The sequence below is a fragment of the Ambystoma mexicanum genome, chromosome 13 (assembly GCF_040938575.1).
Source record: "Ambystoma mexicanum isolate Mex_15411 chromosome 13, UKY_AmexF1_1, whole genome shotgun sequence".
NCBI classification, from domain to species: Eukaryota; Metazoa; Chordata; class Amphibia; order Caudata; family Ambystomatidae; genus Ambystoma; species Ambystoma mexicanum.
Genome location: NC_090938.1, coordinates 48,719,982 through 48,744,525, shown reverse-complemented (window position 1 = coordinate 48,744,525; position 24,544 = coordinate 48,719,982). Strand labels below are relative to the sequence as shown.

The 24,544-nt window shown below is 45.6% G+C and overlaps 1 protein-coding gene across 1 annotated transcript; it reads left to right on the top strand.

Annotated features, from left to right (window-relative positions):
- The first annotated feature begins 2,011 nt into the window (after positions 1-2,011).
- Positions 2,012-18,237, top strand: NUCKS1 (nuclear casein kinase and cyclin dependent kinase substrate 1). Its single transcript, XM_069633165.1, has 8 exons — positions 2,012-2,259; positions 10,430-10,473; positions 13,032-13,125; positions 13,261-13,322; positions 14,135-14,284; positions 14,591-14,746; positions 14,932-15,069; positions 15,559-18,237. The coding sequence occupies exons 1-8, from the start codon at positions 2,243-2,245 to the stop codon at positions 15,891-15,893; spliced, it is 996 nt and encodes a 331-aa protein (XP_069489266.1). The 5' UTR covers positions 2,012-2,242; the 3' UTR covers positions 15,894-18,237.
- The last annotated feature ends 6,307 nt before the right edge of the window (positions 18,238-24,544 follow it).

The window sequence follows — 24,544 nt, the reverse complement described above, 5'->3', positions numbered from 1 at the left end:
CCAGCCAGCAGTCTTGTAGCACAGAAACAGATTAATTTCTCCATTTCCCTTCTGGGGCTTAAAATGTGTGCTTTGCAGCACTTGCATTACAAGCTGCATTTTCTCTTCCCATGGGATATACAGAAGTGCTATTACCTCATTGCCATCTAACACTGGTTTCTCCACATCAGCCATTTGCTGACAAAGAAGGGCTTATAGCTCTTCATTGGGATATAGTGTTTAAGCTCTCTCTGCTGTTTTGTGCTAATCGGCGGCTATTAACCTTTATCACCATTGAAATGCATACACCCCACGTGTGCTTTTCTCTTTTTGCTCTAAGTAGGGGGCCCTTAACCATCCTGTTGAAATGGGCCCCCCACACATGTTCTGCTGGGCCTGGGGCAGGCAGTCTAGTGGGCTGACTTTTGTTCTGGGCATTCTGTCTGGGACAGCAGTATTGCTGTATGCTCCTGTACTGCACCCTCCATGCACAAGGCGAAAACACCCCTTTTTCTTTTTGGCGGGTGAGGGGCTCATAGAAGTGAATGGGTGTATGAGGGAACTGGTGGGTGATTAGTCTGCTTTCAAGGCGTGTGACACCCGCCAAAAGCAGGTGAGTTGAGAGCTATGATGGGGGTGGGTGGGGCATAGCAGGAGCACACTCTGTTGACTGCAGTGCAGGCCCAATAAGGGGCAGAGCCAGATGCAGAGCCGGAGCACACAGCCCCTTGTCCCACTCTTGTCCGAATGTTGCAGTAAGAGTATACAGAATCAAGTCATCAGACGGGAGATGGTGGGGTGCAGGCACAGGAATGATGGTGTCAATTTAGCATTCATTTTCCCTGGTGCATTTTGTGGGGAAAGTAGCAGGACTTTTTCACAGCTTGCCCCTCCACTCTTGCAATGCTGGATACTCCATACATGCCAACATTCTGACTTGCCTGGGAGGGAGATTTCTACAGAGAAATTGGGAGACAACACTTTCCCCATAGGAATGCATTGGGGAAATAATTGTTTTAAGTGGGAGAATGTGAAAAATGGCATTATTTTTCACTAACAAATCGGGAGGGTTGGCATGTATGGATACTCCCCTGCATAGGTGGGTGAAAACAGACTTTCATTTTGATTGGGTTTAGAGCCCATTGCTGTGTAAGGAGCTTGATGGGCGAGAACTGATTCTGTGGCGAATGACCTGCCAAATGCGTGAGAGTTGAGAGGTATGAGATACATACAGATTGAAGTATCAAATTCCATATTTTATTGTGGTATGGTTGAGAAGGCTTTCACACAAAATGAAAAAAGAAAAGTAAATCAATATGCACCAGTAAAAATGGCAATTAAATAGAAATGTTTAGACATTTCATATAAAAATATCTCAGGAAAGCAATAATGAACGACACCTGTTCTTCAAATTGGTGTAGTTTGTCCACATGATTACTTGTAAAAATGTATTTTTTGGGGTGTGGGGAGTGGTGTTTGCCGTATTAATGTCAAGTTGGTTATCAATGTGGTGTTTTTCAAGGTGAAACATCCTTTATATTATGCCTGGTTAATAGTACCATGTCTTCCACCAGCTTTCCCGCCATTTCTGCTCGCGAGCTTTTGACGAATGTGCTTTAGAGAAGTCGGTCAGTGAGACGAATAAACCTGAAATATGTTTGTGTGTATGTATCTCTAGCTAATGAGCGTCCCACGGCAGCATGGGGAGTGTAAACCATCCCCGAGTCAAGGCTACCCGCGGATATATTTATTTTCTGGCGCGGTGCAGGTGTCGAATCTGCTGCTCGCGTTGCACAGCTTCCTCCGAGCGGCCATGTTGGATGCTCTCCGGCGCCTTCTCAGCCTAGCTTAGTGCTCGTGCCCCCCTCGGAACCGCCCCCTCTCCTCTGAAGGCGGGAACGAGGCGCCTCCTCTCTCTTCCCTCCTCCCCCCTTGACAGGCAGTTGGCCGCGCGAGCGTCGATTCGAACAGGCCAATGGAAGCGGTCGCGCCCGAGTAAGCGGGCCAATGGCAGCGCGGAGCGGGCGGGGCGGGGCTTGTCGCGCGCCCTGGCAGGTTAGGCTGAGGCGCGCGCCGCAGCTCTGTGTTTGTTTTATTTCCTTCCATTTTCACCTCCGGGGGCTTCTGAGAAGAGGGCAGGGAAATCCGCTTCGCCCCCCGGCCTGTCCCCGTCGAGTTCCCCCCGCCTGCCAGTGAAGAACACGCGGGCCGGCGGAGCATCCACGCAGAGCGAGGCCCGACGAGCAGGGAAAGCGTGTGCGCCATGGCGCGGCCAGTGAGGTGAGGCCGAGTGAAGCGGCGTGTGAGGGAGGGAGGCTGGGTCTCTTGAGTGTGGAGGGTGAGGGGGGAGAAGATGGCGGCGGCGGCGCCGCCGCTTAGGCCCGGCCGCAGAGGCCCTCGGTTGGGGGACTGTGTCCGTCTGGAGCCCCGGCCGGCCCTGTGACGCCTGCCTTTGTCTCGTGTGTTCTGCGCTGCTTGCCCCCCTTTGCCCGTGTTTACAGGCGAGCCCCGGCATCCCCTGTGCGGCCACAGCCGTCTAGGTGGTCATTATGGTGCGGGGTGGCGTGCCTCTGCGGCCCTGCTTGGTGCCGGGCTCCGCAGGCCTGTACCGGGAGGCGGGCCCCGCAGGCCTCCCTCACAGGGCCATGGTCGCTGGGGGAAGCGCTTAACTCCAGAAGGGGCCGGGCGAGGCAGTCTCCGCCCCCCTCCTGCCATGGGGCCCCGAGCTGCACCCATCCCACCCGGCCTTGTATGGGAAGGGGATCCGTTTCCTTTGGGAGGGGTCTAGTGATGCTCATGTTTACAGGCCCGCCAGAAGGGCAAGTCCCGGCCGGGCTTCTAGCGCGCCTGCTCGTCTTGTGGTCCGTGTCCCACGGGGTAGCACAGAAAAGCTTGAAACCCCTGGGACCAGGCTCTAAATACGGGTGTCCTGTGCACAACAGCCCCTTCCCCGGCAGGCCCGCCACATTGACATTGCCACGGGGATGTGCCTCCCCATCTCTGCTTTGTCCCATGCCCCACCCATACTTGATGCCACTGCCCTGTCTCTCTGCCTTGTACAATACTTGCCAGTCCTGTTTCATTTCCCAGACTAGTGGCCTGGGTATGCTGTGATCCTTCCCTCTGCAGTCCATGAGCCGCCCGGTAAGAGAGTGAGCTAGCAGGCGTGTGGCTTGCGCTAACGCGTGAACGCTGAGACACCCGGACGCCTTTACTCATTGCCCAAGGGGAAATGATCGGGAAATGCCATCGCTGGTGTAATAAGTGGGCATTTGCCAATGGACCAGCTATGTGGCTATTGGCCTGTGGGCTGCAGCGCCGTCGCCATCAAATACATCAAAATGAAGGAAAAGGGGTCGTGTAAAGATCAGGGATGCTGATCAGTCGGAAGGATGGTGGTGGCCACTCAACATTGACTCCAACTCTGCACTTGGGGGCGAGAGTGAATGTGAACACGAAGATTCGGCAGATGGCAATGAATGCCAAAGGGAATAGCAATAAATGGTCCACATAGAACGATAATGTCGTGAATAAAGTAGGTTCCCGCGCACAACACCCCTAAAAATACGGTAAAATGCATAGACCTTTGCTGTTAAGGTCGCAGGGTGTATCATGTGGGGAGATGGCTGTGTTAAACTAAAAAAGCGTATTTGCCGCCATACATTATTATAAGTCTACATCCAGCATGATGCTTTGCTGTCGAATGCAACTAATTGCAGGACTCGGCTCTGTCGGGAGAATCTATGCTAGTTCTATTGGTTCGCCCCAACCACTGGCTGGCGTTCCACACACTATCGCCGCAAAATGGTCCAACCATCCCACCCCCATGCCTACCCACTCCAGTACAGGGTTTGATATTCAGTGATCAGGAGCTAAAACCAGCTCCTTGGTGTCGGGCATCACCCAGTAGGCAGGAGCGATTGCAGGGGGATAACCTTCTCAAATACTCCAAGTAAATGTCACATTTACACGTTTGGGAGGCAACAGTTGGACCTAGGAGACAAAAGTAGCTGTTTAAAGTTAACCGGGCTGAACTATGCTAGAAGCAGGATCTAAATGGCTCCCGGCTCTGCTCAATTTCAAACCCTGCCAATATGGATCAGCACGTCAACCTACTAGACTAATTCTGCGACCTCCAGACCCTCCTCGTGCCCTACCACATGACCACCCCAGTTCCAAGCCTGTACCCCCCAACATCGCTACCTAGTCTTACCCCTTATACTGTGAACACCCTCCAACGCACGCCATCGCATTCCAAACCTTTTTACACCCCTCCCCCCTGCATAGGAATTCCCTGTTTACTCAGACAATGCACTAAACTGGTCATCCTGATTACCACTCCCCCTGCCTTTACAGGCTCCACCAGACTACAAAGCCACCTTTCTCGCACATCTACTCCTAAGAACCCCTCACTCCTCTATAATGCTCAAAGCTCCCCTGCTGCGCCCAACCACCTGGTTTGCACACTCGATTGTTCCATCTGTTCCCACGCACAGGGAGCCAGGGTGGAGGAAATGCCGTCGCCAAAACCACCCTTCCCATCAGATTCCCCCCAACCCCCTGCTGGGGTATGAAATCCTGCTAGCTAAACTCAGTCGGACCCCCAAACCACCTTCAACACCCTACCCCCTGAAGCCAGGCACTACATTCCTGCTTCTGTGTGATTTTAACCCTGGATGCCCTCTCCCCCACTCCATGAAATTAACTTCATGCAAGCCATCTGCACCCCCACCCATGCCAAAGGTCGGACCCTCGACTGGATCCTCCCACAGAACATCCCCACTCAAGTTCCCTCCATTGACCCAGTACCCTGGGCTGACCACTTTGTGATTTCTTTCATACTATCCTATCACTGCGCCCTGAAGCCATTCTCGCACTGGAGAAACCCCCCCCCCCCCCCCCCCCCCCCCCCCCAACAAAGAAGCTTTGGCTGGTAGAGGAAAAGTCAAATATAACCTCTAGGCTCTGAGTGGAGATTGAGAGGAAGGAAAGTGGAATCTTCCATCCAATGTGATCTTCGAAGAAGGTGGCTTCGATCTTGTGGGTTCTAGAAAAGGACCTTGAGGGACCCCAAATTGCAAAGGCAACAGAGGTTAGTCAGAAAGCTAGGGAACAGTTTGTGAGCACTACATGCTACAGCCAGAGGAGAGAGCCAGTCGAGCAAGAATAATTATTGTAATGAGAAGCCGTTCAGAAACGTAGAGTAGCGATGTCTCAGTACAGTAAAACGTGCGTCAAAATGATGGTGGGGTAAGGTGAGGTGTATACTAATTCTAGAGCTTTTGAGGTATCGGGGTGGAAATAGACATGGTGATTGGGTGGCAGAGAAGGGAGCCAGTTTTTTTTTTCTTTTTTTAGAATGGGGAAAACTGCTGTATGTTTACTGCAAAAATGGAAGGCCAATCCTGACTTATCCATTCTATTATTACTGGTGTTGGCTTTTACTGTAGATTAGATCTGTTGAATGTGCCCCCAGGGTTTGGAGAGAGGTGAGCAGTAGCCACTGGTGATATAGTATTTATTGTTTTTGCTTGGAGGAGCACGATTGCGATGGAGCCAGAACACCGTGGGGAGTTGGGTATTCACTCGCCCCATCCCCTTCAGATTTTTTTTTAAATGGCAGAGTGGTGAGCTTTACAGCATGATTTATGTGAAATTGGGTAAACTGCGATTGTAGGTTGTGAGATTAGTAGAATGTGTACAGCAAGGCCAATTAGACTTATTGGTGGCTGTTGGACAATGACAACTGTGTCTGTGTAGCAAATCATAGTTTCAAAATAGGTGCTATAGAGGCACTCTGTCAGTAGTCCTGCTAAATCCATTCTCTGATGGGTGGGATTGGCAGATATAGAAGTGCTAGTAGCCCGTCGGTATGTAGTTCTGTTCAGTTTCACATGAGTAAAATTAGCAAGGATTGGTATCTCCTGGACCGATAGCGTGGTGTATATCGTGGCATTGGTACAGAAGTGCTATTAGTGCTTGCGTTACGACTCTAGCCGAGTCAATCCAGATAATTGGGGATGGATATCTCTTGTCCTCAGACAGTAGTGTATACCGTGTGGAGGGAGGCAATGATTCAACAGTCATATTGTAGGTACAAGTGCTACTACGATTTGGCTTTCAGGTCTATGGCAATGGCTCTGAAAAGTTGGAGGTAGGCCTACCGAAACGTCAGTATATAAGGGGTTACCAAGCCATTTTTTGGACATGGTGTAAGTCGAGTGGTCTTGTGTGTGTGTTTAAGGGACGATCCAGGTATTGAGGGCCTTCCGGAAAGCCATGCAATCTTGGCTGTCTAATGCAGGCAGTCAGTGAGTTCCGTAAAGTTGGCACCAGGCAGAGTACATGGACCATCCGATCCTGGCCGAATTGGAGGTGGGGGGGGGGCACCAGGATGAGGGCTGTGCTTGATCTTGGGGTGCGTCCCAATGAAGGAAGCAGTCTGGCAGCCGCGTTTTGGACGCAGTTTGTTTAGTTGGTCGGCCGGTGCGCCCAGGTAGAGGGGGTTTGAGTCTGGACATGACAGTGGACAGAATTGCAGCCAGTCTATTGGGGTAGGCAAGATGAGGGAAGATGCGCTTAGGGCTAATCAAAGTAGATTGCAATGGGATCTTTTTTGACGGTTTTTTAATGGTTGGTAATTTTGTTTTGGATTATTTTACAGTTTGTGATACAATTTTTTCCTCTGTGGTTACCTTTTGTAAGAGTGTGCAGGGCAAGTAACTTCGTTGTTTTGTCCAATGTGCCTGTACATGTCCATGCATTCACAAATGTGCGTAAAACATGTTTGCCTATAGTTAGAAAGTGTGTCCCACAGAACACTGGGAGCAGTGTAGTACTCCAGGATTTCTCACAAAACGAAATTATGACAGTTCTGTGGTATTAGAACAATAGTTGTAATTACTTTATCAATATTTTGAAGTAATGCTAAGGATTATACATTTTAGGATAGCTGTGAACCATTCAGCCACGGCTTCTGTCCTAGAAGAGCCTGATTAGCTTGGCCACAACAGCTACTAGGAGCTACTTTTTGGCTACCCGTGTCAACTGGTGCAGAGAAAACGCACCTATGTGAATTTTACTCTGCATTTGGGACAATCTGTAAATGCGCATTAGGCCAAATCTGACTTTTTAAAGCGTTACTGGTCATAAATGGTAATGTGATGTTTACATCTTAGGTGGGAGTTTGTTTTGCGCTATTGACAAGCTCCTGGTCCCCAGTGGCAGCTAGCTCCTGGTCACTAGTTAATAATGGATACCCATGAGCTGCTTTTAGCACCTGCTTATCGCATCTTAATTTTGATCCCCCGAATATTAAATATTTACGGAGTAACAGCTAATGTACAGCATTGAATTAGTCTTGGGATCATGTTATATCAAATTTTTCTTTGTATGGTGTCATAGAATAAACTGTTCAAGCTGTTCCCCGTGATGGAAATATGTAGAGTATGAAGTTCACCTACCTTTAGTATCTTATAATATTTCTCATGTTTTGGGTTAGAGAAACTTCAAGAGAGCAGGACATTCTCTTTACAAATGTTCTACAAAAATTAGAAGGTAACTTTCTTATGCTCTATTCAAATAAATCTGTCCACCAACTTTGCCATGCTATTGTAAACGATGCAACCAACTCGTAGGATGTACCAGTTCCAAAACAAATCCCATAAAATCTTCAACTGACATTTTAGTTTAATCCCTAGATCAAGAACCCACTAAACATTTACGATGAGTAAATATTTGATGTGTAATCTATTGAACATTTTCGAACCGGGTAACAGATATAGTGGCAGTTATGATGTAGCGGCAAAGATTGGTAAAAAAAAATGAGAAGTAGCTACAAGCTGGAAGACTGACAGAAAATAAATGTTAAAAGGCAAAAACCATTTAAAGCAAATACGAAATGGGAAGTCAAAGCAAAATGGCAAGAACAGGATTAAACAGAAACAAGAGTACAAGGCATAGCAACAAAGCAATTGACGGTGGGGGGGGGTACCGGGCGCTTGAATGCGTGTGCATGCAATACTTTAAATTAAGCAAATTCGGTCATCCTTCAGGCTCCTCTACATTCATGATTTTAATAGCTCATGGGTCACGATGAGCAAATCTTGGCCAGAAGAAAATCCCAACACCCAGGAGCCATTTCCAGCTCCTGCTCTATGAATACCAATGTCAACCCCTGCAATTATTTGTTGTAACGCTCATTAGTGGGTTACATTTCTTCTTATATTTTGCAGATCCGAGTACATGTGACATGAAGCACATTCACTGGTTTTCTGTTGTAATATCAAATTTGTTAGTGATATTACATAGGCCACTTTATACTCGGATTTTCCAGATGTTTAGACACTTTCGTAATCTTATTCAAAAATAGAAAAGGGTAGTTTAGAAACACCAAAAAATCATCTTTCTAAAAACCGTATGGGTTAATTTCTGCAGGCCTACATCTATGTAACATTTGACAAATAAAGTGTCTGATAAGACAGAATAATGCACAATGTATTGTACTCCATTCGAAATGTTAATAAAAAAACACCATATGCTCACTGAACAGTAGGTTTTCTCTTTTTAGGTAACTCTTAAGTCTAGCAGCATTGCTTATTCAATGTGGCAATGTTAAGCAGTTATTCAATGCCCCCTTCATGTGCCATATTGGAAATCCAGATGAACCCCAACAGAAACCATGAATATGCGGTATTGAGCAAAGTATATCAACTAGAGCTTAAGTAAGGGGCCAGTTTAAATCGGGTAAAATGCGATTACCGGTGAGTGATGAAAAGGAAAAAGGCCTATGTAATATCACTAATAAAACAGAAAACCAGTGAATGTGCTTCATGTCACGTGTACTCAGATCTGCAAAATATAAGATCCACCCATAGCCTTGAAACCCTTGTTTCGGTCACAGAAGAAATGTAACCCACTAATGAGCGTTACAACAAATAATTGCAGGGGTTGACATTGGCATTCATAGAGCAGGAGCTGGAAATGGCTCCTGGGTGCTGGGATTTTCTTCTGGCCAAGATTTGCTCATCGTGACCCATGAACTATTAAAATCATGAATGTAGAAGAGCCTGAAGGATGACCGAATTTGCTTAATTTAAAGTATTGCATGCACACGCATTCAAGCGCCCCCCCCCCAACCACCGTCAATTGCTTTGTTGCAATGCCTTGTACTCTTGTTTCTGTTTAATCCTGTCCTTGCCATGTTGCTTTATGCCTTCCCATTTCGTGTTCTCTTTAAATGGCTTTGCCTTTTATTTTGTCAGTCTTCCAGCTTGTAGCTACTTCTCATTTTTTTACCAATCTTTGCCGCTACATCATAACTGCCACTATATCTGTTACCCGGTTCGAAAATTGAGGGAAGCTTGAGAAATTTAGCTCCTGCTTTTAGCCTACAAAAGGCTGGTTTGGCTTGAGACCAGCAGATACAAGGTGCTACTTTTGTCTCCCCAGGCCAACTGATGCTGAACAAACATAACTGTGGCATTTGACACAATGTATTTAGGACACAGCTATACAACACTTAAACTATACAGGGTAATAAATAATGGACAAAATGTGAAGTTTGCGTCTTATGTGGAAGTTAGGTTTGTGGAATGCTGCCTGCCAACTCTGTTGCCCAGTTTTCGCTCCTGCTTACAGATACCCAGGAACGGCTCTTGATTATCCAATCTTAATTTCGGTCCTTGTAGACGATCTGCCAATGATGCGGATTAGCACCATCTCCACTCAAACTGCATATTGTCCTACAATCCCGAATTCTCATTTTAGCTCTTGAGCACCCAGCCACCAAAACAATACCTTGCATCCGGTCTTCCCCAATACTGTAAGTAGTTACAAAGAATGCTTGGGCACCTTCCTAATGGGTTCCCTCTGCCCCTCACCTTGGCCCTTGCGGTTTGTCAGCTGTAGAGCATGGTACTAGTCGTTCATACATACCTGGATGTCACACTGCACTAGTTAAGGAAAGTACCTTCCTGTCTATACATGGAGAAGCAGAGTGGGCCCAGGTAAAGGCCATATTGTATTATATGCTGTGGTGTTATGGCAGTGGTGTGGCTGTCCAATGCTGTGCTCTCTTTTTGGGAGAATGAAGTACTTTCAAAAATAAAACTAGTACACAGGGAGCTTGACACAGAAACCGTGCTCCCAAGACGATTGTTGTGATTTAGTATTATTTTTGAAAACTCTGCATCAAAGACATGTCCAAGTGAATTCCACGTCTCATTCCTTTTCTTCCTATTGTATGTACTCGTCCAGTTCATTGTGTGCAGTTTTGCTCTGCATGGCACATTGTAACCAGAATCCTGTTTTCTCCTCTACCATCTTTGGTGCTCGTAGGGTCTCGTTTACACTACAGAAAACCCTTCAACATACTAAAAATGTCTTTTAGACCATAAAATTATACTATTTGAAACCTCCTATTGAACATCGTGGTCTTCTCTCTCGACAGGAACAGGAAGGTGGTTGATTACTCGATGTACCAGGACTCTGATGGTAAGTGACTTCATATTCTAATGAACTGGCCGAAAGCTGACCTTTGTTCAACGCAACCTCTAAGCATAAAACTGCACTGCAGCGTAATAAGCTTAATATACCATAATACCATATTTTTGCTAGTCTTTTGTGCTCTTTCTGTGTGTGAGGCATTACCAGGATTCAAGCATGCTTTGCAGGTTTACAAGGCAAGAGCTTGATTCTTGGCCCAGTATACCGCCCATCATGGATATTGTGGAAATCACAGTAACATACAAAATACACTCCACCTTTTGGCATGGAGCGTCTTCATTATTTTAAAATACCCTGGTTCTCATATTTGCACGCAATCCGGATGGCCCAATGGGCTAATGTGTCCCCTTAGCAGCCTTCCAAACGTTTCAGGCTCCAGCTTTAGCAGAAGGGTTCCATTTAATTGTTTGTTGCTGTTTCTCTGAAACCCGGACTGCTCTGTTGTGCCTCATTCCTTGCAGGGCTAGTAACTGCATTTGTATTTAATTTGATTTATGAGGCTCTTTCGCCAAACCATAAAAGCATCAATTATTCAACCGAAAGCAAGGCTGTTAAGATATGAAAGAAATATGGCTTTTGAGAGCAGTGCGGAAAAGAGTAGGTAGAGATGGGCCACATGTGTAGTGGTAGGGCATTCCAGAATTTACTTGTGAGCAAGAAGACCAAAACAACGGAAACAAGACTGGGCACAGGGGAGGGGGTTGAGAACAGAGATGGGGTGGAGTGTGCGGGAGGGGACATGTATAGCGAGCGGGATCATGAGTTAACTGATGCAAGCCCATGGACACGTTTGAAAGTGATGCAGAGAAAACACCTGTTGCGGGCGGAGCCAGGAAAAGAAAACTGGCAGAAAGCTAATAGCGGTGGAGAGACACTAGAAGCGGGGGGGGGGGGGGGAAATTTCTTTCTTGGTAGAATTTAAGATGAAGAAAGTGAGCATGCATCCATGCTTGGATGGTGAGTAAACATTCAGAGATGGGAGATTGTAAAGAATCCAAAAAGGAAACAGTTGGGATGTGTCAGCATAGAAGTGGGCTGACAACCCAAAGGAGGAGATTGCGAGAGGAGCAGTATATACGGAAGAAAGAAGACCTAAGACTGAGAAACCCGGATAGACTCTTATGAACAAGGGGAAATGAGGGGGCATTGGATCTACCCCAAGAAACAGAAAAAGAACAGTCCTAAAGATAAGACCTAAACCAAGCCAATGCAGAGCCAGAAAACCCAAGGGACTGAAGAGTAGTAGAAAGTAGGGTTCAGCGAACCGGTATAAAACACGGTAGAAAGATCGAGCAGAATAGTAGGGCCTTGCAAAGCGTTACAAAGAAGCGCTGTTTCTGTGTAGTGGGTGGAACTCTGAGAGTTAAGGTCGAGATACCATGAAACCTGGATGTGAAACAACCCATTCAAAGAAAGGCATGTGCGGGGTGATGGAGCCGAAGTGTTTAGATAAGGTTTTCATGAGTGGGAGTATAATTGCTGTTCTGAAGCCAGCAGGGAAAGTAGCCGAAGAGCAAGATTGATTAAAGAAGTTAAATAGGGTAATAAAAGTGGAAACTGCCTAGTGGTCGGAGTGTATAGTTGAGGCAGTAGGGTAAACGGTGTCTGATTCAGCGATCAGATGGGCAGATTCAGATATATGGGGAAATGAGGGTAGATAAGAGGCTGTAGTCAGATATTTTCTCTGTAGATGTGGACGAAGATCGTAGAAGTGCGAGCATAGAGATGCGGTTTTTTTGGCGTCGTGGACGAGAAAGAATACTGTTGGAAGAGACATCCGGAGTGAGAATACGGCACCATGAGTTTGGAAATGTATAGTTCTTTTTACCAGAAGAAGGAGCAGAGACTTGGAGTAGTGGATAGAGGAAATAACAAGATCACAGTACTGTGTGCCTCAAGGAGAGACTCGGTGAACAAAGATCAGGCGTTAATGGTTGAGTTTTTGCAGAAGGCCGGAAAGAGTAACTTGTGATGCACGGCCAATGATGACGAAAGAGCAACGAGGACTGCGCTGTCTACAGGGAGAGTGGAGTACCTCTCAAGAAGGCCAAGAGGAAAGAATAGGAAGAGAAAGGGTGCCAAATGTATGGAAGTTCCGGCTAAAAGGTTTGCATAGACAAAATATGCTGTAACAAAAGCTGTGGAGAACTGCAGTTTTAATGCAAAGATTATGCAGGGAACCTGGCCCAGCAAAATTACGATCGAACTAGCATTTTTCCCACGCTAATATACACATTTTTTACCCTCTACTGTGTTGCTGGCTGCTTTATTGTTCTAGCCTATGAGAGGGTCCTGACATATTGTTACTTTTGCGGAAGCATTTTAGCAGAGATGGCGAGTGGATTATTTGCAGATTAATCGTTTGGGGTAGTTTGTCACACAAACCCACGGTGATATGCGAATTTACACAACCGTGGGAGGGGATGGGTGGCAGAGGGAAAGTCTGGTAAAAGTGTGTCCATATTTGCTGGCTGGTCTGTTGAATAAGGATTTGGTACTGTTTCATTGCATGCGGTTTGACACACACTGTTTTGTGTCCTCGTAAGATGAAGATACTGCGCCACCAGCCAAGAAAGTACGGGCGTCTCCCCGGGAACCTAAGAGCAAGAAACGGTCTATTAAGAACTCAAAGGAAGACAGGTATAAATGTGCTTGTAGAAGGCTTGCTGTGCTTTGAATGGGTACGAGGTTGTGGTGCAAGACGTTGTTGCGTAAAGTGCCATTTTAGCACCTGTTGGAGCGCTCACTTTTTTCCCTGTGTTTTTTTTCTTCCAGTGAAGACTCTGAGAAAGACGAGAAGGATTTGAAGGCAAAGCAGGACGAGGATAACTCTGCGGGTATTTTTTCATTTGGATTGTATTCTTATGAGATGTCCCCCATTAATGAACAAATAAGCGAAAAGATAGATCGGCATGAAGATGAATAAGTTAAAACCTTTAGGCTGGATATCCTCGTGCAACACAATGCTACGTTGATTGGCTGTTTCCGAAATTGCCCTGTTTGTATTCTTTTGGAGTTTGGCGGTAGTGGGCATTTGTGAATGGCTTATTAGCATCCTTGGGTTGTTTGCATGCAGAACATTGGTTTTGCACTTACCAAAATATGCACCACATACGGTTGCATTCCGTCCTCTTCTTTATTCTGGGACAATCGGGAACAACATCTGCTTCCACATTAAATTTATGACCTTTTTAGCAAAGGGCAAGAACTGCAATGAAACGAGATCCGCATGAACCACCTGGTGCTGCAATTTTTTTCCTAATAGACAAAATAAGACTGTTTCCAGTTGCCCTCCTAAAATTGATGTGCTGCACAATCCATGCCTCTCACTTGTCAACGAATCAATTGCATGTCCATGAAGAAGTGATGTAGCTGATAGTTTCCCTTGCTGTTGGCAAGGACTTCACTGAACTTGATTTTTTTTTGCTACTTTTTGATTGCAAGCAATTGTGCTCCAATGTATGCTGTTAATCAATGTTTGACGCAGTACTGTTTTTGGTATAGTTCATACAAAATCATTACATCCTTTCGATCGTAAGATGTACTAAATAAACGTGCCTTTTCTTAGTGATCAATGCAAATGGTGATGACATCCTTAAAACACAGCAGTTTGATCTTGTATTCAGAGACTATTTCAATCCTCTAACAGATGACTTTGGCAGTGAGGAAGACTTGGCGGATGATGGGAAGGCTGATAGTGATTATGAAAGTCCCAAGAAGGTTAAACCAAAGGAAAAAAAGGGCAAACCTGAAAAAGTGAAAAAAACAATATCCAAACCAAAGAAAAGGCCTGCCAAGGGTAAGTTCCTAAAGTTGAGCAGTGGTTTGCTTCACGTTCAGTCAAGTAGATCAACAGGAACTGATGACGTTTGACTCTTCCACCCCGACCCCCCTCCCCCATTATTGTATGCCCTGAAACGCTTAACGTGTGTTGTATGCTGTAGATCGACTGGTCTGTATTAGTCTTAAGCTTGCATGTCCATGCTTGGGCAATTGTGCCTTGTGGGCAGTTTGTACTACATTCCAGAATTTGTTTATTGAAGGGACTTTGTTCTGTTAAGGGTTTGTTCTGTTTATTGACTGGATTACGGCCTTATTATTGCAGAAGACAGTGACGACGACGAGGACCGCCAAATAGTGCGTAAGCAGCGACAAGCCGCATCCAAAGCAGTTTCCAAGCAGCGAGAGATTCTCATTGGAGATGCTGGCAGTGAAGATGAAGAGAAGGATGAAGAGGACGATGAAGCACCGTTCTTGGATAGTACGTTTGATGAATTATAAACCATGTCTAACATCTGAACCACTGCAATTGTAGTGGATGTTTCTGATGGTGTGGCAAACATGTCTCATGTGTATGCACCACCTTGAGGTTTTTTAACCTCATGAGCCTGCAGTTGCCGCCTTGTTTGTCTGGCTGTTTTACTGAATGTTCTCCTTGTTCCTCAGAGGAATCTGGCAGCGATGACGACTTCACAATTGAGGATGACGATGACAGCGATTACGGCGGTTCCAAGAAGAAGAGCAAGAAAGTGGTGAGGCGACCTAAAGAGAAGAAGTTGCCCAAACCTCGACTAAAAGCCACTGGTAAGTGCGTGGAGCCAACGCTCACACTATCGGGAAAACCTTTAATTTTGTATATGTTCCCTTAATGCTAAGCACGTGTCTTCTTGACTCCTGATGAAACCAGCTTTGTGCAGGGAAGTTGATGGAACATTTTTGGGGAACATTTTCTTGGAGAGATGTGATGAAGTTGCGTCGTTATTGGCTAATGTTTTAGTGGGCAGAGTTGGGCACAATTGTCGCAACCATCTAATCCAGCTTTCAAGGTGGAGGGGCAGAATTGTATGCTGCTTAGCAAATGCCATGGTTGAAATTCTCCTATTGGCAGTACCATAAAGCTGGATGGGTTTGCTCACTTGATGTCTGGTTATACCCACAAAATGTTCATGTATGCACTCAGTTGGCTAAGAGTAAGTGGTGTCTAATCAATGATTGGCTCGGATTGTAAGTGGCAGTTTGTACCAGCAGCATCCTTCTTGTATTGCGCTCTTAACCAGACCATGTTTCTTCTAGTGACACCCAGCCCTGTCAAAAGCAAAGTGAAAGCACGACCAGCTCCTCCTGCGTCCAAGGCTGCAAAGGAAAAATCTCCACAACCCAAAGATGAAGAGGATGAACCGGAGGACGAAGAGGACGAGGAGGAGGAAGAGGAAGAAGAGGAGGAGGAAGAAGAGGAAGATGAGCCAGAAAGTCCCCCACCACCGGAAAAGAAAAAATCTGTCAGCCCAACAGAGAAGAAAAAATCTGTCAGCCCCCCAGAAAAGAAAAAATCTGTCAGTCCGCCGGCTGACAAGTCTGGAGAGGAAGATGAAGGCTCTGAAGAAGAGCCCCCGTCGGCTGAAGATTGAGTGGGCACATGGTAAAGAGCTGGGGGGTTGGGGGATTTATATATATATATATATATACAAACAAACTTTGGGGCTGGGTATGACATGTTTTGACTTGGATTTCAATACTGTATTTCCTTACAGCTTTCCGCCCTTTTTATTTAAAAAATAAAATAAAAGGACAATGCTATTTGGATCAGTGCCATTGGTTATTTACTGATGGCAGTCATTGCTTCTCCTCTTTTCCAATCAAATCCTTTGGAAAATGTCTGGTTTGGATTGCTTGGTGGAATTTTGTAATTGTGCTAGGAAGATTTGGGCCAGACACCAGGGAATTTTTAATACTGCTCCAGGGTGGAGTGTTGGCCATGTTGAAAACCGCATTGTGACATGAGCAATTTGTGGTAGGTGTGGAGACAGTTGTACATTGTCAACTTTCCTATCCCATTTTTAAACAAAGCTGGTTTAATTGGCATGGTCTTGCCATTGCATTTTACCAGAACACACCTGGTTTTGGGGTGTCATCTGCACACCTGTTTAGGGTGCCCTTTTAATTCAGCTTGAGAGGCGGGGTGTGAAAGCACTTGGGTCTCCAGAATCGTCACTTCCCCCCTCTAGCACATTTCAAACTTGCTGTTCCTACTGGTTCAAGTAGCCGACGACTTTTATGATGTATTTTGGGACCCTTGGGTTAAATTTTTCAGGTTGGCATAAGTTTGCTCGTGTATACCTGGCACCTTTTGTACAGACAACTTATTTGGGAAGTTTACCTTCATGGCTCGATTTGTGAATAAAAGACGTTGATACTAGTGTGTCCAGTAGTAACCCTTCTATGCTTAGTTTAATTATAGGGATATTGGAGGTAACTTGCGAAAGTTTGTGTAGCAAACTTTACTTTTGTGCAGGACTTTCTCCTGATCGCCTGTGGGTTGTAGTTGTTGTCTCAGCTTTTTATCATGGAGGGGGGTTGGAATGGCGGCTGAGGTTCTTGTATTTGTAAAGGTGCTTCCTGGGCCATGCCCTGAGAGGTCTTTTTCTTTGCCAAAGCAGGCTTAAATTATTAGAAAATTGCCTTGAATATGCCCCACCGTCTCGTGTTTTGAGATTAACTTTATTTTTGTAACAATGTATACAAATAAGCAAAGCATGATGCACAATATCAACCATGGAATGTGCTGGTCGTCTTTGAAACCCCTTGTGCAACTCAAGTACAGCAGGCCATTTCCCCTTTATTTTTTCTTTGTTTTGTGTAGGAATGGGGGTTCACCATTGTGCGATTGGGAAGCTTTCTCAATCTGAAAGATAAGCCCTTTTAGGGATGTCTGGAAGTTAACCTGAATACAAAAATGCCTCATTTGGCAGCTCTGTTCTTTTCTATATGTTGTGATCCGTCATTTCAGATTTTGCATTGTTTCAGTTGTTCACAAGCATAGCACACTGTATTGGTGCAATTAGTAATTTGAGAATTTTGAATCCCATTAGCTCGCTCAGATGAAATCGAAAATGCAGTGGCTTACCAGTGTTGGGGCAACTACCTGTTTGTGTCGTGCCAGTGTTAACCTGCAAAATTGCACCATTTGCAAAGCTGCTTCACGTGACTATCTTGATCATTTATTGATCATGTGCTGTAGAGAAATCACACTTCTTATGAAGGTGCTCCTGGCTTTTGGCTTTTTTTCCCTGATCCATCATAAGTATCTGCAAAATTTTTTTTTTTTTTTTTTGGGGGGTGTCGACGATCTCACTAGGGCACAAAGATAACTAATGCATAGTTTGCAAAAGAAACGTGCATTAACCTGCTATTTTTTTGTTTGCTGTCCAGACGTTCTGGATGACGGTAGATTTGGGGGTTCTTTTTTTGCGTGTATCTGATGGGAGGGGGGCTACAACTCGTGGATGTTTGTATGCCTCAGCCCCATAAAGAAGTTTATCTTGTCATTATTTTGTGTGCTCTGCTCCCTGATTGATTGTGGGCGGGGTTATGGAAACATTGGCTTATAGGACTTGGGATACTCTGGCATTGCTGAAGTCTGACGCATGGTACTGGGAGTTCAGTTGGAATGTAATGTTTTTATTTTTTAAAAAAATTAAATGCGTATATATATTGTATACATTAAAAAAAAAAAACGGGAACCAGAACTGCTGGCCACATTTGTAACATTTTAGATGCAGTCCTTCTGTTAATTTGGAAATTTGTGACGTCTTTGTGATCCTGATTTTACATATTCTGTCAGTGCACTTGTAACAAAATAAATTTGCTTTGCTTTTATGGAAGGTTTTTTACGGGAGGTGTACCTGTTCCAGAACTTCTGTTTTATGTATGTGTATCCTTTTGCTTGTATTTTGTATTAAAATGAAAACCCGACTTCGAGTAATCGTCTTGTTGTGGTGGGGTGGTTGGGGAAAATAAGTGGGCAGTGGCTTTGCAGCATTTGATTCTATACTTAATTTCTCAACCTTTTTGGAGGGGTGTCCACCTGCTGCGGCATATTGAGAGCACAAGACCGATTCTTCCTTTCACAAAGTATATGCCATGTGGCAAAATCTTTCCACTTTTTACTGTGTACATGTCTCGAGTTATGTGGCGAACCACAAGCACTCGACCCAACAACTGATTTGATATTAAGGATCTTCAATAAAAGTAACTCTAATTTGCCCTATTTCGATGGCGGAAGTTCCCTTCCTATAAACTAATGGTGTTCGTCAACAGTCCTTGGCCCAAAATTCTATCTAGCTAATCTTGGCAAACTGAACTAAAAAGAGGCTCGAGCAATGACCTCCGTCGTCCGTTTCTGTTTGGCCGCATCACTTGGATGGTCTGGTCGATAGTTTCAAGTTCATTAATAGTGCGCATTTCACAGCTTTGTTGCCGACTTCGTTAGTCCAAGTTCCTACTCCACCCAGAAAACTAGGATTTTTCTCAAGTACTCTCCAGATTCACTGAGTCTCATGGTTCTTGGGTTCCCCTATGTCCTACGGCGTTCTGATAGACTGGTTGTCTCAAGTAATTCACACAGGGCTTTTGTCCACTTGGGATTTCTTGGGCTCCTGCAAACTGCTTTCTCGACCTTGATGACAAAATGTTTGTATTGCATTCACTCTGCTTCACTTAGGCAGTTTGCCCGTTCATGTTTTTCAGGGCCCCGTTGCCTGGTCTGCCTTCCCAGCCTTGATTCATTGTTTGCAACATCCACAATTGTGATGCACGTGGGGCACTTGCCTGCTTGGGTTTCTCAGGCTCCTGCATCCTCATTGGCTTTACCAGCCTATATTGAAAGTGTTTGTACATCTCAGTGGTAGTCTTTCTGTAGGAGTGTTCCACCCCCTGTTGCGGCTTGTCTTGGAAGCTAACATCCTTTTGAGCATAGCACTTCGGGCCGGGCTATCCCCAGCGAGCTGATCGCTGCATTGGTTACCAGGCTCTGAGCCCACCACTGCTTGTCCAGGTCACTCCACCAGAGAAAACTGGTGCTTCTCAGTTTCCGCTTCTTCCCTGACCTGGACTTCACAGTCTGACAAGCCAGCCTTCTGGCTAGTGTTTGGCTCGCTCTCTACACTGCAGCGGACACCACTGCCCAGCATGGCTCTGTCCCTTCAGGGCTTGCATCTGCGTAGGGATTGCACCCCATCATATGTAGTTTCCTTCTTTACGTTCACGGTTCCTCTCCTGCGTCATGAACAAAGGTAGTCTTTCTGTGTCTTTGGCGCCTCGAGCCAAATTAGAGGGAAGGGATATCATGGGTTGTTGGTCAAAACAGGAAGAAAATTGGGTTGTACAAGTCCCATGTAGGCAGACCATGCATTCTAGTGAGGGAGGTCCTTATCGCCCAGAGTCCTTATCCCTGTTAGGGGAGTTCAACCCCCCGACCCAAGTGAGGGTCAGCACTTGCTAAGACCCCCAGGGAGGGTCTTGCGGAGCTCTCTCCTCCCTAACCGCAAATGGGTGGGTTCCCCTTCAGAGAGAAGGTACCAGATTGGTGACAGTACTAACAAGGTAGAATTGCAAGTCTGCCATGGGGACGTGAAGCTTTATTCACTGCCACATTGGCACAGTGACCTTGCACAGTAGACTTAATAGATGCTTTGTTTGGGAAAGGGTTGGTGGTGGGATGTTCAAGAGTATTTTAGTGAATCATATCTTTTTAGTGATTTACCTTTAAGAGGGTCCCAAACCCCAGTTTAAGCAGAAATGAGGCAAGGGAGTCCTGCACTTGACAGAAGTAGTACAAGTGAAAGGGAAAACCAGCTTTATTAACCCTACGTAAAGCAGGGACACATACAAGCATAGCATTGAATCTTGCGACTCTCAAAGGCTCTCGTGCAAAACAGATTATAATCCCAATTTACTTCATTACTGACGTCCTACTACAATCTTGGTTACAAAAACCTACGGGATGATGGGATTGGATAGGAGATAAAGTACAAATGCATTTCTATAGGGCTTAATGGCCTAATTGTAGTGTTTGTATAGTGCTAATATTACCATTATTATAGTTTCATTGCACTGTTGGGAACACCCTCGGAGGACCAATGTCCAGCGTGTTGGTGGTCCTGGACCACGACTTTGTGTGTGCATTTGGCAGCAGAAAAAGGCTTAGCAGGGTTGCCCAGGCTCCGGTAGAGAAGCAACCCATGCAGTGAGGCTTGTGGATTGGTGCTGGGAAGAGTAGGGTGGCGTCTGTGATAGAGAAACGCTGTGTGTTCAGCTTGCCCAAATTGATCGTAGGACTGCTGCATTCGCTGTCAACTTATCTACTGGTTCCTACAGGGACCACCGCTAAATTGATTGGTCCGTTCCCTACACTTATAAATGTGTATATATATATATGTGGCCTTCAGACCCGTTCTTAAATTAATCTTGGGGTAATGTTTTGGGGAATAAGCTTGTGCTTACACTCAATTTCTAAGTGACCTTGGCTTGGGTTGCATAGCTGTCTGTGCCCTGAACAGGTCTGTAGTTCTGTGAATTCAGCAGTTAGAGTATTTCGTGGTGTCTCTGCCTTTTCATTTACTTAAATGAGTGCCTCTTCCATTTTAGAAAAGATGGCTGCCCTGCCCATTACTATCGCGTTTCTGCATTGGTGAGCTAGATGCGTCTAGTTTGCCATCGGCTTATACATTGCTTGTGTTCATATTTTGTCTAAATGGATGCAATCAATATTCTTAATGTATAGTGCCTATTTGGTGTCTTCTGCATGCACATGTTATTTTACTGTTTTTATTCTCACCATACTTCCTTACATTCGGTTCTTTTCCTGCTGGGATAAGTAAGGGCAGTACGGTCACCTAATTTTCTAGTTCATCATCCTCCGTTTTTGCATGGAAATCTGTTAAGGTGGCTATAGCCTCTGAGGGTTCATTTTCCTCATTGTGATTTGCAGCACACACTTGTTGTTTGCACACACCACCCACCAGGGCAGTTACTAATTTAAGGGCATACCTATTCTGGAGGGCCACGAGCATGATGGCCCTTTGCTCCTCCTTCATGGCATTGACGCCTTTCACAGTTGAATTCATTGTTTGCAACAACTCCTATCTTGTTTGTAGGCATTTTGTTTGCCATCACAGCTTCTTGCAGCCCGGAAGCAAGAATGGATGCGAGAATCATTGAACTTTTTCCTTCTTGGGTTTACGTTAATTTGGAGGAAATAACCAATTTGTACTTTACTCTGGGTTACCACCAGAGCTGGTGTACTTGGTAGTATTATGGAACATAGGCCTCCCCAATTCTGGGTCAATTGCTTGTATGCCTTTGAACCACAAGCCCAGTAGTGATCCATCAGCACCGCTGTTCGTTTTCATGCCTGGTACATGTGTTTACAACCAGTGTTCTTTCCAACATTCATTGTAGCATTATTTTGAAAGCGGAGGGTGTCATTTTTCAGGGGTAGTATCTATACTGGTCCCCTCCCCTCATTATTGACCCATGTGAGAAACTTTGATTTTGTGCCATAGGTAGATAGATGCATGCTGCATTTGCGTTCAACGCAACCTCTTCCGTCCGTTTATACGGCGCTGGAGCCAACAGGCATCAGGGTGCAGAAAAATAAGAAACTGAAGTAGAAGCTATGGTCAGTGGCCAGAAGGGATTTATTCAAAGAGATGAGTCTTCAACTGCTAAGTTTAAAATGTTTCTTTATGTATATCTTTTGACAAATTGTTCCATGCCATTGAGACCGGCACAGGAAAGGACCGTTCAGCTCCTCTGACACGTTTGCTGTGTGGTACAATCACGCGTACTTACTAATTCTGGTAGCCGTTTAAACAGCATGTACTTTCATATGATTTTTGAAATGCCTAGGTTGTTGTCTGTTCCTATGTGCGGTGCCTTGGACTGAATTCTGACTTTCACTGGGAGCCAGTGGAGACTGTGTTCAGAAATAGGTACCCGCCTCACATTTATCAGACGAACTGTGTCCTTTTGTAGGACTTGAAGGGTGCCTAGGCTGCCTTTGTTAGCGCCAAGACGGAGGACACTACAGTAATCTATTCTGGGCATAATCGTAGCTCTAAGGTTGCACAATTAGCTACTGAGACATAGGGTTTCATCAGGTTTAATAATCTCAGATGGTACTGGGTTTTGTTCACTGTATGTTGAATGTGAGCCTCTGAACTGAGAGTAGCTTCAAAAAGGACACCTAGGTTTTTCACCTTAGGGGAGACAGGAAATATCATGGTTAATAGAGAAGCCAGCATAAATCTCTAGCTTCCCTCTAGATTGGGGTGATCCGAAGATCAGCAGCTCTGTTTTCGCTGCATTTAAGTACATGATCATTGTCATCCAACTTTGGGTTTCCTCGTAACTTAGTGTCACCAAGTCTGTTTAATAAATACTGCTTAAATCTGACTAGCGGCGTGTCAACAGCATAGTTTCAAATAATGCACAGAGGGGTTGGCAGTAGACTTTTGTGACGGGCACTACATGAGAGCATACATAACTGGCGCCCCCCCCCACTTTGGGCTGGGGAATAGATATATAATCACAGGGACAATATAGAGGTGAAATAGGTCGCTAGCTATGAAACTGGATGAGATATGCAAGATATAAAAAGGATTGATTTGAGTGAAATGAAACCATGAACTAGGAAAGGAAATTAGTTGTGACCAGAACGGTTTTACTTAAAACTAGAGTATTCAGGCAAGACCACCCAAAGATGGACACAGTAAGATCCAAGGTTGATTTGCAACTTCAACCCTGTCACCCCAGCGCCCAACCCTGGCGGCCAACCCAGATCCCCCTCCACCAGAGCAGGAGCTCTGGCTGCTTCTATCCGAGCTGCAGGAGCAGCATCCACAGCACCTTCACCCTGCTAGGTGTCAAAGTAAGCCAAGCGGCAAGATTACTAGCATCACAGCTATTTCCTATAGATGCACAATATCTGCATTTATATCTGGAAAAATAGTCACTTTCACAGAACTACAAGAGATCGCCCAGTTATCCCCAAAAACACAGACTTGTGTTTTCAACCGAAGTAAACAGCATCCACCATTGAGAACCATGAGGTTCCCCACTCAAAGATGGCCGGCCCTGAAATCGTTTATCTGCATCCTGAAGCCCTGTGCATTGCATTACTCTGATTGGCTGCTGGCAATTTCATCTGGCCAATCACACCTCGCCGGCCCTCTGAATAAGGCACTCGGAAAAAGGCTCCTGACGGAGCGCAACCGGCGCTTGGCGTCCCCCTGGCCTCTTCTATATTGCCTACCCAGTCTGCTATGGCTCCCACCTAATCCGCGCACCGCTGTCACGCAGCAAATTAACTCTACTACCCCCGTCTGAGGAAGAGCCCAGCTCCCTGACCTTTTTACTAAAACCCTTCAACATTATATGAATGCCACATGGACACTAACCTCACTACAGTAATATGTATATACCTCCCGCCTCACCCAATCGCAGCAATGTATTGTTCAATCTGCTCGTCGATCCACGTGGCACCCCTGCTGCTACTCCAACATGACTTGACGTATTTGCATGCCGCATCGTACCCTAATGGCCTTGACCTGCCTACCTATGTGCACTATTCGTTAGAAATTCCTGCACTGGCCGCTTCCTCCGGTATGTCAACCCATTTTGTTTGCCGCACTTTAACAGCCCGATTTCGCCCCCCCCGCCCCCATTTCCTCATATGGTTATGCCCTTCCCGTCTTCTGAAACACCCACTCTGCCCTCAATTGCCGTTCTCCTGGCTGCGGCCATCTGTTAAACTCTGCAGCGCACGGCCCATTTGTTAAACCTTGCAATGTACGTCCCATCTGTTAAACCCTGCAGTGCACGGCTCTGACTCTTTGCTTCACTTGCATTGCCGCTTTGAATATGCCTGAAGACACTTTAAATCCACATGCCTTGACTTGCAAACCTATTTGCGCAGCTTTGTCTGAACCTCCTGCACTTCTGCTTTGATCTGCCAATGTATTTTTGTCTTAACCTCTGGCACTGCTGCTTTGATCTGCCACTGTATTTGCTCTGTTTTATTTGAACCACCTGCACAACTTATCTCGCTGCAGACAGCAACCCTCCTTTAAACATACGTACTCTGATGTTATAACACTGTGCCCTTCCGTGTTCCGTCTTCAGGTACTAACTACCATTATTGTTCTCGTGTGGTCTTATGTCTGATACAATCGTTGCCAGTATCAATCCCCCAACTCCTTTTGAAGGGTTCCTCCCATCA